The following is a 17,702-nucleotide window of genomic DNA, read 5'->3' as shown; positions in this document are numbered from 1 at the left end:
TGTATTCATTTCCTCATCTCTGCTCCACTATCACTCATTGCCTTAGTTCCTAATCTCTTAGTTGAGTTATTGTAATAGGTTCTAATTAGTGTCTCTAATTCTAGTATCTCTCCTCTCTAATTCATCCTTCACATCACTATCAAAATAACTCTCCAAATAATAGTTCCTAGTTGTTCACTCATTTTTCATGATCCCATTTGGGGTTTTTTTTGCCAAAGAGTGACTTGCCATTTCTTTCTCCAGCTCATTTTACAGATGAAGAAACTGAGGCAGACAGGATTAAGTGACTTGCTCAGGGTCACATAGCTACTAAGTGTCTGAGGCCAGATTTGAACTTGTGGAGATGTCTTCTTGACTCCAGGTCTGGTGCTGTATCCTCTGTGTCACCTAGCAGGGCTCCTTAAACTTTTTGATCCCTTCAGGGATTCTTAAATTGTGGATTGAGATCCCATGGGGAGCAATTGATGGGGAGCAACCCTTGTGGAAAAGAAATCTACGTTTCCTGTTACCACAAACAGCAGCTACTGACCAACTGCAACATTGGGCAGATGAACCCAAGAATCCTGAAAATAGCAGCGTGTCAATAGACACAGTGTGTTAATAGATACAGTGTGTTAAATAGAAATGGGGACCACTAATTCATACATAAAGATCCCTGCAGGCTGCCTACTGAAGTAACTTTAAACGTGATATTATTTGTGGTTTTTTATATTTTTATTTATTTTGTTAAGCATTTCCCAATTGTATTTTAATCTATATTGGTTCAACTTCTCAGCTTACCCCCCCTCCCCATCATCCAGGAGAAGAAAGATCTTACCGCCAGAGTCTTTGGTACTGCACATGGTTCAATATTAGAAAGAGATATGGTTTTATCCACAGAAATTACTTTAAAGAAGATTCATTGCCATCTGCTATGTTACTGCACCCTATGGACAACCAGGGCTTTCCATCTAACTTGCAGATGAAACCTTTTCTTATTCACATTGTCTGCCCCTTTTAGAATGTGGGCTCCTTGAGTGCAGGGAATGTCTTGTATCCCAGTTATATTCTCAGAACTTAGCAACAATAATAGCATTTAGATAGTGTTTCCTATGTTCCAGGAACTGTGCTAAGCAATTTACACTTATCTCATCTGACCCTTACAACAACAATCCTGAAAAGTAGGTACTTTTGTAATCACCATTTTACAGATGAGAAAACTGAAGCAAACAGGGTTAAGTGACATGCCCAGGGTCACACAGCTAGTGTCTGAGGTTGGATTTGAACCCAAGTTATCCTGACTTTGTACATAGTAAGTGCTTTTTAAATTCATTTCATGCTCTTCTCAAAAACTTTCGGAGTCTCCCTATTGCCTCTAGGATAAAATACAATTTTACATGGTATTTCAAATCCTCTGTGAACTGATTTCAATCGTCCTTGACAGCTTTATTTCATAGTTTTACTCTTCATGGATTGTACTTTTCAGTCGATTAGACAATTAGCTTTCTCATCAATCTCAACTTGCTACTTCCTACTTTCATGCCAGGTAGAATACAGTATGTATGTATTCAGATAAGCCTAATACAAGGTCAGGTGTAATGGGGAAAAGAGAGATACTGACAAAGTTCTTTAGGAAAAATTGAGGAAGGAGGAAACATTGAAGCTGTTCTCTCTCAGAAGGCTTTTGAAATGAGGTATCAACATGATCTGGGTCAACCTGATACTCTTTGTGTTTCTATATTTGATCTTAGAGGTCATGGGGAGGAAGGAAGAGGCTGAGAGGAGAAGGGAGTGCATTAGCAAGACCAGAAACTAAAGGGGTGTCCGTGTCTATCACCTGGAGGATAGCTTAAGGAACTGTGGTCTGCAAATATAATAGAATGTTATTGTTGCAGGAGAAATAGTGAATATGGCAGACTCAGACAAACTTGGGGAGGCTTGTACTGATGAACTGATGTGGAGTGAAGTTAGCAGAACCAGGAGAATGCATTATATATCAGGGCTTCTTAACCTCATTCATATCCTTAGGTCCCTTTGGTAATCTGATGAAGCCTGTGAACCTCTTCTCAGAATCATGTTTTTAAATACTAAAATAAAATGATAAATAAAATAGAATTATAAGGGAAATTAATTATACTGAAACAGCTCTCTCTCTCTCTCTCTACACACACACACACACACACACACACACACACACACACACATATTTAAAGACCACAGACCCCCATATGATATTGAAAGACATCAGAATTCTTATAAATGCAGTGTCCACTCATGATTTCAGAAGACTGGCTCTTGGCAGAGAGGTGGTGGACCAGAGGTGCAGAATAAAACATACATTTTCAAATGTGAATAATATATGGATTTGTTTTGTCTGTTTGTACTTATTTGTTAGAAGGGAGGGTTCCATAGGGGTGAGGCAGTCAGTGGGACATAACAGTAACATTAAAAAAAAAAAAAGACCAAAGTAAACATTTTTAAAAAATTAAGAGTAAATTTCATTCACGGCAAGAGCCTTCATGACTGCAATGAGCACCTAGCTGCCTCGTCCAAGGTTACACAGGTAATAATCATTAGAGGCAGGATTTGAACTCAGGTCCTCTGAATCCAAAACCAATTCTCTTTTCACTATAGCATACTGCAATCTCTTGAGAAACCAGTCAAAGCAGTACTGCCCAGATAGAGAGATCTTCATACCGTGAAACTGCCTTCTCATTGCATCATTCATTTAGAAGTGGAAGGAACTCTCCATCCCAATTTTATAAAGAAACTAACAAGGGAGGTGATTTGGCCCAAATAACACGAGCGTTAGGTGGTAAACCCAGAGTTTCAATTAACTTCCTTAACCATGGCTCTTTTGAATATTCCACACTGCCTTTAAGTCAGCACCCAGCAACTGTTCAGGGGAGACTGATGAGAGTGAAGAGAGGAGAGAAACAGACAGACATAGAGAAAGAAAGAGATCCAGAGACAGAGATAGAGGAGAGAGAGCAAAAGAGAGAGAGACAGAGACACAGAGATAGAGCAAAAAAGACAGAGATATTGAGAGAACCAGAAAGAAAGACAAAGATAGAGGAGGGGGATAAAGCAAAAGAGAAAAAGACAGTGAGAAAGACAGAGACAGAGATAGAGTGAAACAGGTAGGCACAGTGAAAGAGTCAGAGAAAGGGAGTCAGAGAAGGAGACAGAAATAGAGGAGAGGGGTAGAGTCAAAGAGAGAGACAGAGGCAGAGAGACAGACAGAGACAAAGAGAGAGGGAGAGAGAGAGAGAGAGAGAGAGAGAGAGAGAGAGCACAACAGAGAGAGGATGAGAGAGCTCTTGAACTCCAGCATTAGAATGGCAGAAAATGAGGCACTCTGTTCCAGACAGACATTTTTTCCACATACTGAGTAATTTTGTCAAAGTTGAACAATTCCTTTTAAACAGCAGATTGGAGGAAGAAGGAATGGCACTTTGATCAAATCAGTTCTAAGGGTCTTCAGAGGATTCTGCCTCTCATAAAATCTCAATTTATTTTCTCTACACACAGATAAATCTTGAATGCCATTAAAGAGCTGTCAGGTATACACTTTATCTATAATATGTCCTCGTAAAAATCTCAGTATAATCTCTGCTGAGTCACCTCCAGTCTTCAAGAACACTCAAAATTCACTTTCCCTTTATAAAAGTAAATAATTTAATTAAAAACTGGCCGAGAGAGAGAGAAAGAGAGAGAGAGAGGGAGGGAGAGAGAGAGAGAAGTTTTAGCTGCTGAGTCAAAGGAATTCTCCAGCGGCATACAGAATATTTTCCTCTTGAAAGTATTCACAGCCTCCACCATCATCCCAAATGCACATCCTGCTTGAAGACAGAAAGTAGTTGCCATCAGACAGCCACAGTCTCAACAATCAGGTTTTCTCCATTTCGTCCTCTTCACTTCTGGTTTGAAGAGCTCTTGAGTTTCATTAAAACTCTGTATGCATGTATGTATGAGGCTGTCAGAAGAATGGAAACCAGAGATTTGAGGCTCCAAAGCTCAATAGAGAAAAAAAAATTCAACAGACAAGAAGAAAAGTCAAGTTCCATCAAGAGTCGGCCCTTCTTGTTTTCCCCAAGCCCCAGTGGCTGGATTTGAGGATGTATATGGCTGAAAGGTAAACTACAAATTTGGCTTGCCATTTAAAGTCTCCTCTCTGTTCTGACCAAAGTTGCCTCCTTCCCATTACCTGAATATACACTCCCAGCTCCATGCCTGAAATGCATTCCTTCCTCATCTCTAGGAATTCTTAGCTTCCTTCAAGGATCAGGTCATGAGTCATCTTCTAAAGGTAAATTTTCCTGAACCCTATTTAGTGGTGAGTATTGCTTCCCTCCTCATCAAGTTATATTATTATGTATATATTTGCCTGTTTACATGTTGGAGAGGGAGCTTGGTGCAGAGCAGAGCGCATGTGCCTCTGACACATGGCCCTGGATCAGTCACTTACCTTTTCAATGTCTCTGATAACTCTCTAAGATTACGAAACTGACAAGCAGGTACAGACCTATATTGGTAGAGTTTTCCTTGCCCTGCATTCCCTATACCAATGAAATCACAGATCTGATTACAAAAAAATAGAGTGATATGTATTGCCTCCAAGATCATATAGAAAATCCTTGGTTTCATTTTTAAACCTGACAACCTGTCCCCTTCCTACCTATCTAGGCTTCTTACAATTAATTTCCTTCCACATAGTCTATGATTCAATGACACTGGCCTTCTTTTGTCATTGTTGAGTCGTTTGTCATGTCTAATTCTCCGTGACCCCATTTGGGGTTTTCTTGGCAAAGATACTGGAATGGTTTGCCATTTCCTTCTCCAGATTATTTTACAGATGAGGAAACAGAGGCAGAGAGAGTTAAGTGATTTGCCCAGAGTCACACAGCTTATGTCTTAGGTCTTCCTGATTCCAGGCCCAGCACTTTCTCTCCCAACTTCACGCATTTGCATTGATTGGTTTCCTAAACCTAAAAGGCTATTTTCCATCTCTTGCCTCCCCTGAATTTCTTCAAGAATGAGCTAAATCCCACTTTCTGTAGACCTTCCTGGTGTTCCACCCAAATCCTAAACTTCTACCACTTCTGAGATCACCTTCCATTGACACCCTATTTATCTTCTGCATACAATTCTGTGCATGCAGTCTCTCCCATTACAACATGATGTCCTTGTGGGCATGGACTGTGTTTTTTTACTTTCTTTGTATGTCCAAGGCTTGGCACATGGTAAACCATTTATAGATGCTTACTAGACTGGGCTGTATATGCCCCTTGTAGAAATCAGATTCATTGAGGGTGGGGACAATTTTTCACCTTCCACATAGAATGGATGTAGCCAAGCCAAATAAATTTACTCCTCTACTGAGTACTGGCCCTTGGTTCTTATTTTGTAGATCATGAAACTATGTAGAATTTATTTTGTACAACTATGGAGAGAGCTCAGCTCCCACCCAAATCCCTCCCTTATTGAACTCAAAAGCCATTAGCAGAATTCAGCCAACTGGGATTAATAGAAGAGATTCATCCCTCTTAGCTTGGTAATCTTAGAACCCAATAAGAAGGAAGGGAATGGGAAAGGCAGTTGTAGTATGGTGGCAGATTACTTCAGCAGTAGCATATAAGATGAACTGGTAACTCCCAGGATCGCACCCAAGCCAGGCATATCTTCATTCCTTTTCAGTTTTCATGACCCTGGACTTTCTCTCTTTCTGACTGACTGGTTTTTTCAACAATCTCCATTTTTAGGGAGGAGGCCCAGGCCAGACATAGCTTCCTTTCTAGGTTGTATTTGGAATTCTCCAGACTTTCTCTACCATGCTACTGGGAGAGTAGTCTCCCCATCAGTCATTAGAAAATAAGTTCTTTGAACACAATCAACAACATTGTGTGACGATCTCCTATGATTGACTTAGCTCTTCTCAGCAATACAATGATCCAAGACAATTCCAAAAGAATCCTGATGGGAAAATGCTATTTACCTCCAGAGAAAGAACTGTTGGAATCTGAATGCAGATGGAAGCATACTATTTTCAGTTTTGTTTTTTTCATGGTTTTCCCTTTTGTTCTGTTTCTTCTTTTACAACATCACTAATGTGGAAATGTTTTACATAATGGCACATGTATAACCTATATCAGATTGCTTGCCATCTTGGAGAGTGGGAGAAAAATTTGGAAAAAAATCAATGTTGAAAATTGTCTTTATATGTCACAGGAAAAAATAAAATACTATTTACATTTTTAAAATGTAAGCTCCTTGAAGGCAGGAATTTTATATTTCTGCTTCTGTTTGTATTCTCAAGTGGCAAGGGCACTATCCTTGGAGTCCAAGTACCTGGCTTTAAATTCCAGCTCTCTTACTTTATATCAGTATGACCTGAGGCACTTCCTGTTCCTTGGTCCCAGGTTCCTCATCTGTAAAATCTGGAAAGCTATAGCACTAAGTCCCATGACCCTAAGGTAAGAGATGAGGTTGGAGTTATTGTCATTATTTATGCCATCACTTTGCAGTTTGCTCCTTTGCTCTGAGGGAATACAAATTCTCACAGAGCCAAAGAGCAATGATTTTAAAGGACATGGAGCCTCTGATGCTGAGTTCACCTGGAGAGCCAGAGGTTTAGAAATGGCTCCTGATGCTTAATGTTTGATGATGACCTAGAAAAAGGCTCATCTGCAGCCAAGAAGGAAGTGAAAACAGCTACTCCAAGCACCATGCCATTAGTCTAATTGGATCACCTGCAGCCACCTGAAGGTGGCCTCCTGAACCCAGCTCCAGAGGCAAGAGCTAGATAAGGTCACCTTGGGAACACTAAGACACTTTGCTACAGACACCCTGGACAGGTGAGGTGACAGGCCAGCTCCTGGCGTTCTATGAAAGCTGAGATGAACCTTCAGAAAGTTCATTTAAGGAGAACTAGTAAAGAAACAAAAGTGATTTTTAAAAAAAATCATAGTTCAAGACTTCACAAAAATCCCATTTTTGCCCTGGATCCTATAACAGTCAACAAAAGCTTGAACATGAATTCATGGGAATTTTTTGGGGGGAGGAGGGGAGAGGAGACTAGAAATGACCTGTTGGGTGTCAAAACACCCAGCTGTAGAAAAGGGAGAGGCATTTGATATTAATTACAGGCTGTAATGTTGTTGTTATTCTGTTGTGTTAGACTTTTTGTGACCCTATTCAGGATTTTCTTGGCAAAAATACTGGAGTGGTTTGCCATTTCTTTCTCCATCTCATTTTACAGATGAGGAAACTGAGTCAAACAGGGTTAAGTGACTTGCCCAGGGTCACACAGCTCATAAGTCTCTGAAGCCAGATTAGAACTCAGGAAGATGAGTCTTCCTGACTCTAGGCCCAGCGCTCCATTCACTGGGCCACCTCGCCATCCTATCTGGGCTATAATAGATAAGCTGTAATATCCTCTTTCCCAAACCAGACCTCTAGGTGACTCCCTGGCCACCATTTGCAAACCATGTCTCCCCATACCAGAAATGTGCTGGACCAGATCAAATCAGCTTGCAAGAGTCAGTTGTTAAAATTTCAGTGAGTACCTATACATCAGGAATTGCAAATGCTACATATCAGGCCTTGAATTATTTATTCTACTGATTGTCTTGGGTAGAAGGGGATGGAAAAAATGTTCATAATACTGATTAAACTTAAAAATGTGTCACGAGCACATTTTTTTCTCCCAGAAAGCTAGTTGTTAGGCATGTACCAGCACACCCCTACCCCACACAACGCCCCCCCCACCCCATTACCTTTATGTGTTGTCTTCTCCCATTAAAATGTAAGCTCCTTGAAGGCAGCAGCTATCTTGCTTCCTTATATTTATATCCACTTAATAAAATCTTCATTCATTCAGTTACTATTAAAGCACAGTTAAGCTCACTCAGGGTTTTGGAAAAAATTGGAGAGGGATATAGTAGTAGGCATTCAATTTGCTTTCTAGATATTTGCAGCAAAGTGTTAAAGTAGGTGGAGCATTGGGCCTGAAATCAGGAAGACTCAAGTTCAAATCCATCCTCAGATGCACCCTTGATGCAACCCTGGACAAGTCATTTAACCTCGGTTTGCCTCAGTTTCTTTGATGTTGCAAAAAGGAGATAATTCTAGCACCTACTTCCCAGGGTTATGAGGGAAAAATAAGATATTTGTAAAGGGCTTTACAAGCCTGAACATGCTATGTAAATGATATTTTACCTGTATCATTAGCCCCATTTAGATATGGGGTTATTTTAAACCCACTATCCCTAGCTCTTTGATAGAGGAAGTGGTAAGTTGGTAACAACGTACCTAGCCCTTGCTGGGGAAAGGGGGGAATCTCCAGTTGTCCTAGTCTATATCTGGCCACTGGACCCAAATGACTCTGGAGGAGTGAGGCTGGTGACTTTGCACAGCCCTGCTTCACTTAAATCCAATTTAAATTGGATTTAATTTGACCTCCCTGATGTCATGATTCTCTTTGAGGACAACCACCACCAAAACTCAGCCCTTGCCACAGCTCAGCACTTAGCACCTAGCACCTGGAACATATTAGGCACTTAATGAATGTTAATTAACTGACTGACTACAACTCCCTTTTGTGTGTCTGTTACTTCCTTTTAGTCTTCTTCTGTCCTCTCCAGGCAGCAATCCTGATTTTCCTGGTCTTTCTCTTCAAAGCCTCAGAAACCACTTTATCCTGGAAACTCACTCTGGACTTCACATGCTGGAAGTACTCTCCCTCTCCTTGGCCAGTTCCTCATATAACCTCCATTTTCAGGAGGAGACCTAGGCCAGCCTGGTCCCAATTCCTCTCTAGTAGCTTCCCTACAATGCCCTCAGGCTGAATAGCTCACCTCTCCTCACCCTTTCCATCTCCCTTTTCAGTGTGGCCTTTCCCCCAAAGAATATATACACTCCTAGAGGGCAGGAACAGTCTATCTGCTTGCATTTTCATTCCCAGTGCTTAACACAGTACCTGGCATATACACTAAGTGCTCAATAAAGGCATGTTGACTTAGATACAAATATTAAGTATCCCCCAAGTGCAAGGAATTGGGTATCCATTCCATCTCCTAACAAGGCTTTAAAATTCCACTAAGATGGAGACTATGACTCATCTCAGCTTTGGATCTGCCTCAAAGTTAACACACAACTCTGAACACAGTAGATGCTTAATATATGCTTGCTGATTTGAGAGTCCAGGGGAGGACCTTGATGATCACGTACCTGAATGCAATGACAGGAAATTTCCACAGTTTTGGGTATAGGAATATAGATTTAGTAGATCAGCCTTAGGGGAGGCACTGCTTGTGCCATAAAGAGGATAAATGACTTGTCCAGGGTCACACAGTAGTAGGTATGGGAGGCAGAATCTGAACCCAGGTCTCATCCAGCCCAGCATTTTATCTACTCCTTACTGGTGTTGAGGAGATTGATGAGGACCACTACATCAGGGAAGTGATTCCATGACTTGCAAGTGAATAGCAGAAATAAAATCCATCCAGAAAATGCCACAGAATGAAGTGAAAACAGGTTGAAAAAAACAAAACAAAATAGAAGACAACTTGCTTTATTTTAATGCATATATTTTTTTTTAAATCAGTGATTTTTTTTTTCTTCTGAGAGCCAAATGACAAGTCATTCCTGTCATTTTTGATCAAAAACGTCTGTAATTCTCCTCTTCTTAGGGGAGCTCTCTTCCCAGGGGCTGGGGCTGTCCTGGAAAATGCTCTCTGACATCCCTGAGGAGGCTCCTCTCTCACAGGCCTCTGCTGCCTCCAAGAGCATTGCCTCATCTATATCGTCTCCATCCATGTCAGACAAGGATGCCCTGAAGAGGTCGTAGATCTTCATCTGCTTTGGGTCCTTTGGTAGGAAAGGAAAGCAAGATAATTCAACCACAAGGGGAAGAAATACCACCCCCTGACTCTCTCCCAATTTTCCTAGGCATTTGGAGAAGAGGGCAACCTCACACTCAGGGTCTAGATCGTTCACAACAACAGTATTATCATTCCTACTCCTCATTTTACAAACTCCAAGTCATAAAGCCGATAAAGGACAAAGCAGGACCGAACTCCACAGGATCATAAATTTAGAACTGAACGAGACCTTTAGAGACTTCATGTTGGTCCTTTTCACTTTATGGATGAGTAAACAGGCCTCAGAGGAGCTGGACACACAAACAGCAACAGGTAGGCCTGTAACCCAAAATGCGCTTTGAGCTAAGGCCTTCTGACCTCTGAACCAGTGCACTTACCACACACCAGGCTTTGCCTTAAGAAGTCCTTTAATCGGTTAAACTCTCTGAGTTCAGTCTTGGTACTGAGATCTCAATAAATCTCTTCTCAACAAAGCACTTACCTACTGAGTATCTCTTACCTCTCCAAAGATGAAAGAAAAACAACAAAAAAAACGAGATGCTGACAGTCTTAGGAAAAATAAAAGGAAACAAGGCATGAGATAGGGGCCATGGAAGGGTCTTCTCCCAGGCCACTTATCCATGCCCCATGGATTTCCCCACCTCCCAGCTCACCAGGTCTCAGACAACATTCAAAATTTCACAAAGCCTAGGGCCCTGATACTTTACTGCATTCCTTACTACTTAATGCCCTCTGTGCAACCCTAGCTATACAAAACACTAAGTCATTTATGGATTCTGACACGGCCCACTTCTCTGATTTCTTCCTACTTTTCTGACCCCTCTTTGGTGGTTTCTTTTCTTTCCATATCCTAACTGTAGGTATTCCTTGGGGATCAATGCCAACCCTCTTCTCTCCATACGCTCACTCACTGGGGTCTATCCACTCCAGCTTTGTATTTCCAACTGTCTGAAGAACATCTCCCCTTATAGAGACCATCTGCAGTACGAGGTGCTCCTTCTCTCAAGCCCCTGACACACTAGGGCAAGAAGAGGAGGAGAAAGAAGTATACTTGTCTCAGTGCCATTGTCATACCACGTTTGCCAAAATTGGTTATAAATCAGTCAACTGATCAACAAATGTTTGCTAAGTCCTATTATAGACAAATGGAAAGAATGAAATTTCATCATCTTTGCTGTTTACTCCACAAGTCTTTGTCACCTGAAATCAGATCCCACTGGTGTCCAGGTTATCTCTCTTGTTATTTGTCCTTCGTTCATTCTTGAAGAGGTCCAATGACATCACAAGGGTGATGTCTTGAATTGTGCATGAACAGGATTGAAGTGAGAAAAGCTGTACAGAGTCATCAGCCTCACTAACCCTCTTAAGGTTTTCCAATTCTTATTAATATATAGTGTACTTTCCCACCTCAAATGCTGTCTTCATATCATGAACTTTGATATACATGCTGATGTCCCATTGTACACTCTAACCTCTAAGTCCATCAATTTCCTCAGCTCCCAGGACCCATATCTTTATTCTCCCTTAGCCCCCCAAGGGGAGAGTCATATCATAGTAGACTAGAGATGGAAGGGACCTCAGAGGCTAACCAGTCCAACACATACCCAAGAGTCCCTACTATAACATATCCAACCAGATCATCATATATCACAAAGCTACCTCTATAATAATGGACTCTGAAATTCTCTTTTCTGATCATAGCCTATCTTAACTTTCCTGTCTCACTCCTCCTAAACCTGCTTTATCTTCAGGAACCTTCCATGCTGCTTACAAATATGACCAGGCCTCTCTCATCCTTCACTTAACCTTGCTGTCAAGTTATGGTCCTACATCTGTTCTCCTTTTCACTGCCAAAATCCTAGAGAGACCATCAACACTGGTGTCTCTACTTCCTCACATCCCACTCACTTCTCTAATTCTTACAATTTGTCTTCTGATCCTACTACTTGACTACTGCTCTCCAAGGTTACTAATGATTTCTTAACTGTTAATCTTTTCTCAATTCTCATTTGTTGCTTCTGCTACTGTCAACCTCCACCTTCTCAGTATAACTGACTCCCTGGCTTCCAAGACACTGCTCTCTCCTAGCTCTCATACCTGTTTTCTAATTCTACCTTTGGGGTCCTTTGCTAGATCATCACTCTACTTGCTAATCAGGCTCAACATTCAGAGAAACCAGGATTCACTCTCCTAGGCTCTATTATTTTTCTCTTTATACACTTTTAGTGGTGATCTCACTGGCTCTTATCATGTCTAAGCAGATATCTCCAAATTCTATACACATAATCCTAATCTTTCTCCTAAACTCTAATTTTTTTTTAACCAACTGCTGTTGTGTTATCTTCACATGGCTGCCCCAGATGCATCTCAAACTTAACATCCCTTAAAAGAATTCCTATCCTTTCCTTCCTCCAAACCTTCCTCATTCTACATAGGGTAACAGAATTCCTCTCGTACTCTAGGCTTACAACCTTGTAGACATCGTTGACTCTTCTTTCCCTTTTCCTCACCTCCCAGATTCGATCAATTGCTGAGACTTACCAATTCTGCCTCTATAAGATCTTTCTTGCCTGGTCTTTTCTTCTGTTAATACAGCGGCTACTGTCATTCAAACCCTCCTCATCTCTTGCCTTTACTATTGAAACAGCCTCCTGCCTGGAGTCTCTCTCCCCTCTTCACTCTATCTTTCACAAAACTATCAACTTAATTTGCTGAAATCTTGCCATGTCATTCTTGTGCTCAAACGCTTTAGTATCTCCCTATTACCTTTAGAATAAAATACAGACTCTTCAGCCTGACATTTAAAGTCCTTTACCATCTGGCTCCAACCTGCAGTTTTCTGACATATTTCATATTATTCCTCTTTATGCACTCTATGTTCCAGCCAGATTGGCCTATGAGTTGTTTTATAAACCTGACAATCCATTTCTACACCCTTCCACAGGCATGTCAAGAATGCCCTCTTTCCTCATTTCCATTTCTTCAAATTTCTATCTTTTTTCAAGGCTCAGTCCAGGAGCCCCTTCATAACTTCCCTGACTTCTCAGGTGTTAATAGCCTTGCCCTTTTCAAATCAATTCCTCATGCCTCCCCACCCCCAACACTATAAGCTCCCCAACAGCAGAATTATTTCATTTTTTTCCCTTTGTATCCTAGAGGCCTAAATATAGTAGGCACTTAAATCAGCATTGGTGGAACTGAAATTCCACTGTCATGTCAAACTCAAGGATGTACAAAATTAAAGTCATCCTCCCCTTCCTAACTCCTTAATTACTTTGAGTGATATTAACATTCTTCTGCAACATATATATGGTGTCAAAAGTTACTCTTTTCTATAGTATGTGGATCATATAAAAGGTAACTCTGAGTTAGCTAGAATAGTTACTCACTTAATTTAAACCCTATATTTTCTCCTTGTAGATTAATCAAATTTTACTGCTAGTAAAGATAAGATGTGCTGATTCTATGAGTTTTACTAATACCAGTTAATAGAAAAATTTTCCAAATCACAGTTTTTAAATTGGTTTTATTTAGTAGGATTATTATCTAAAGAGAATAACTCCTTTTAAAAATCTGTCTCCCAAACAGGAAAGATTGCTTTCTACTTATTAATATATTTCTTTTAATAATGACAGATCTCCCAGCCCCAACTTTTTTTAATTAAAAAAGAAAATTAATAAAGTTATCTATCTACTGAAATGCAAGTGAATAAGATGCCTTTTTCAAAGAATTTCATGGTGAGGATTCTTTACACAATAAAACTCAGACTAACTGGGGAAAGGGCAAATTAATTCATAAACCATCTGACTTATGAATTACTTTTCAAAAACAAATGAGGTTTTATTATTTTACAAGTAGATATATTTCCACTTAGCAAATTTATATCCAGTACTGAGCACAGGGATGGAACATAATAGGCGTTTAATAAACGTTTACTGATTGACTGTTTGAGATAAAACAACTTAAACTTGGCTAACCAAATTCATATATTCACAAGACCAAAGAGTTCCCAGAGGACCTTTTTTCAAATAAGATTATTTGGTAATTAACATAATACTGGGGTTTGGAACTATGATTTCATAGGGAAAATAATCACTTTATCAATACAGGTGGGCAACGTGTCCATATTTTACTATCTCAAAGAGTTATCTGGGGCAGTGATGTTAAGTGACAGGTCATACAACCAGTATTTATCCCAGGTCTTTCTGACCCTGGGGATGGCTTTTCTCCAGGTATGTTAGATATTCATCCTATAGTCTTTTTTACATTGTCAATTTTCATTTCTGAAAGAGGACTTACCTAGCAGATGTAATAAAGTATAGCCTAGTCTCACAATTAGAGGTTTCAAATGTAACAGGAAATGAAAACCACAAATTTCCCATCCCACCTGCAATAATACAGTATTTTGATGGTCCAGTTCATCTTCCCAAGCATGAAAGAACCAGTCACTTGAGGTCTTGAGAGGAAGAGAAGGCTTGTTCATCCTTATTAAGTGAGAGCCCCATACTCTTTGTAGAAGGGTTGATAAGCCCACAGTATACCTTCCAAAGCAGACTCATGAAAAGACCCAGGAGACAGGCACAGAAGAGAAAAACAGGAATCTATCATAAAGTAATGGCTCTCATTTCTTACTTCCAGTCATCCATTTGGTAGGAAAAGAATTCCTGATGATGCCCTTGGGTTTCTTGCCTCATTAGTTCCACAGAAGTGAGTAAGTAGCATTTAGTTAATTGAAAAAAATTAAATTAAAAACATTTTTTTAAGATTAAAAAAATAGAATAGAATGTACTTGTTCAAGTAGGTGCCGGAATCTGAGATAGACATCAAAGTAGAACGCTTCCCTATCCAGGAAACATATTTATTCTTCAGCTTTTTCAATACTGTTCTCCCCGGAATGATACTGACTCAAGAACAGTGAGAACCACCTTTTGGGAAGGTCTACAGCTCTCTGAGTCTCAGTAAGAAAGCGGGAAACTGGGCTACAAGCCAACAAGACTATCTAAGTTGAGTTTTACTCAATCTGTGACTTTAGGTTAGCTACCAGGGGAACGGGTACAACTGGTTGTTCAGAACAACACTGCGCCACTTGGATGAAACAGGAGGGATGAAGGAACCTCAGAAATGAAACAAATCAGTATTAATAGTCCTCCCACTTGCTGCTGCCCATGTGCATTTCCTCTGGGGGTCCCTCTGAGTGAAAGCCAAGAGGACGAGTCTTGTCTTTCTGATCTCAACAGAAGGTGAGGAAGATTCCAGAGCCCTTAGGAGAATATTTCTGTCAGCTTCTAGTGGCTGTTGATATAGGCAGGGTGGGCAAGCCTGCTTTCTGACCATCATAGATATTCATAAAGTGGCTGGTGGTTAGGGGTGCCACACTTCCCAAAAGGGATATACATTGAAATGAGTATGCATGTCAACACCTTCTCTGTCTACTCCCAGGCCAGGATAAGTCAGGAAGAGTGAGTCATGTTATACTACTGTTAACACGCAGCCTCAGAGCAGCTCGAAGCCTTCTCCTACCCTGCATCGAGGGAGCCCTACCCAGTGTTACCTTGTAAAAATAATCAGTAGCTTCGGTCACTTCTGAAAAATTGGTCTCAGAAAGCCCAGCTTGGCCTAAGACTTTAATCTTCTCTTGAATTAGAGGCCTGCAGGGGAAAAATGAAAGGCAGTGAGTGATCATAACCTGAAAAAAACTACTGATCACTTAAAATTAGAGCTGCCAATCTCCCTCCCTGTGGTGGTCACCGTATATTTAATTTGTTTTGCAAATGTTGAGGCAGAAGGGTGACCTTGAACATAGCTGCCCCTCTCAATCTGAATACTAATCCTCTGTGTACTTCTCATAAAATAATTAGAGGGAAGTTCTTTCCAATTGGGATGCCTAAGAAATACGGTCACATTACAGAAAAGGACAAAAAAAAAAAGAGGGCAGATTTTTTCTAGATAGAGCTGAGTTTTTAAAGTCACTCTTTCTTATTCCTTATCAATGTGTATTCTCAGACCTGTTATTCTCTGAAATGTCCTGCTTCAATGCCTAGCAACTATGGATAGAGGAGCTACTGAGAGCTGTCGCATTTCTAGATGTCTGGTATGTAACCCCTCAATCAATGGAAGGCAACCCATTGGCCAAAAGTGAACTGGTCAATCTAAGCATAACTTATCCTTGTTACTTGGGGAAAGGAATTCTACAGATTATGCCATAGTGGGACTAAAGACATAGGGAATATGTATGGGTGGGATAGCAGGGTTCTTAACCTTTAATTGTTTCATGGCCCTTATAGTTATCTGGTGAAGTATGGACCCCTTTTCAAAATAATATTTTTTAAATGCATACAATAAAATACATTGACTTACAGAGGAAACCAATTATATTGAAATGATGATCAAAATACATTAAAAAACAACCCAAGTTCATGAATCCCAGCTTAAGAAGTTCTGCTTTAAAGCTAAGGTGGTAGTGGGTAGTTTTTAGAGCCATAATATCCTAGAAGTATTCCAAAAGGGAAGGAGAATGAGTTAGCACTACTAGGTAAGGAGAACAGGGTCATCTGGTTCAGGAGCAAAGGGAAATGGAGTCAACCTATATATTCTAATAAGGCAAAGAAAACAAGGGTATCATCCCTGAAGAATGGACAAAGGGCAGGAACGATTTCATAAAACTTAGTGATAGTAAAAATAATTAGGTGGAGATAGTTTGGGAACCTTTGGTTAAGCAATAAACCAACTCAGAAGCTGCAAAGCTTTATTCTTTGCTCAGCTACCCCATGTGTCCCCCAAACCACTCCAAATGCCCATGTTATCTATGGAGAATCTCTGGAATATCATTTACAAGAAACATACAGGATGAGAAGGCTAAGGTAGGTCTATGACCTACACTCATAAAATTTTCCGCTTGGAAGGGACCTCATTGGCCATCTAGTTCAACACATATACAAAAGGAATCTTCACTATTACATGCTGAGACTGATGAGATCTATGGCCTATTCCAGGATGAGTCACTTTTTCATGGATAAAAATGTTAATTAATCTTCCTCATTAACATTCCGAGAAGTCATCTAGTATCACTGATGACTGAATACATTCTGGTTTGGATACTTATGCTCAGGGTTTTAAAGAATGCTAAAACAAATTACAAATAAAAACCTATGTATATTTTTGTCAGATTAGATCCCTTTGGATTGTTAATAGCTTGAGAGTAGGGACCACATTTTTTTTTTCATGCTCCATTGTGCTTAGGATAAGGGTGTTAATCCTGTAGACCATCACTAAAAGCTAGTGAACAAGATTGAGAATGGTACCAAAGCTGAAGAGAGGGAACACTGATAAGTAGACTCTTTATAAGTCTCAGAATCCTCCACCAACGGAGAAAGCTCTTGGGGAATCAACAAGGTATTCTACCAGAGTTGGCCCTGACCCAAACCAGACCAGTTAAATTCCCTGGGTTAGTCAATTCATACCATAGGTAATCATCTGCTGTGCCTCTTGCTACCAGGTAGTGAATGCTCACAGAGTTGGTCTGCCCAATGCGATGCACACGGTCTTCAGCTTGGATCAATATCTAGGTTTCCCAAAGAATAAAAGGACCCCAATCAATTGTAGCAGGTGATTAATATTTTTTTTAAATCACTTCTCCCATTTTTCTCAAAGAGCTTTTACTGATATACAATAAAGCGTAATGTTCTTGGCCACCAGGCTGCATCTATAGAATGCTTTACATGAAAGTGCTCTACAGTCACGGGCTATGTTGCTCAATCCTCATTAATCCTTGAGGCCAACAAGGACAGGCATCATTACGTCTGTTTTACAGATAAAGAGCCCTAGGCTCAGGAAGGTTAAATT

The 17,702-nt window shown here is 40.3% G+C and overlaps 1 protein-coding gene across 1 annotated transcript in view; it reads right to left on the bottom strand.

Annotated features, from left to right (window-relative positions):
- Positions 1–9,534: 9,534 nt before the first annotated feature.
- Positions 9,535–17,702, bottom strand: part of SMARCAL1 (SNF2 related chromatin remodeling annealing helicase 1) — an 86,693-nt gene continuing 78,525 nt past the window's right edge. The window contains exons 15-17 of the mRNA XM_072617651.1: positions 17,321–17,421; positions 15,412–15,508; positions 9,535–9,846 (exon numbers count right to left, since the gene is read on the bottom strand). Of these exons, the coding sequence (XP_072473752.1) occupies positions 9,628–9,846; positions 15,412–15,508; positions 17,321–17,421 (417 nt within the window). The 3' untranslated portion in view covers positions 9,535–9,627. The remainder of the gene's footprint in view (positions 9,847–15,411; positions 15,509–17,320; positions 17,422–17,702) is intronic.

The sequence above is a fragment of the Notamacropus eugenii genome, chromosome 6 (assembly GCF_028372415.1).
Source record: "Notamacropus eugenii isolate mMacEug1 chromosome 6, mMacEug1.pri_v2, whole genome shotgun sequence".
NCBI lineage: Eukaryota > Metazoa > Chordata > Mammalia > Diprotodontia > Macropodidae > Notamacropus > Notamacropus eugenii.
The sequence above is the reverse complement of the archived record's forward strand: the minus strand, read 5'-3'. Positions and strand labels throughout refer to the sequence as shown.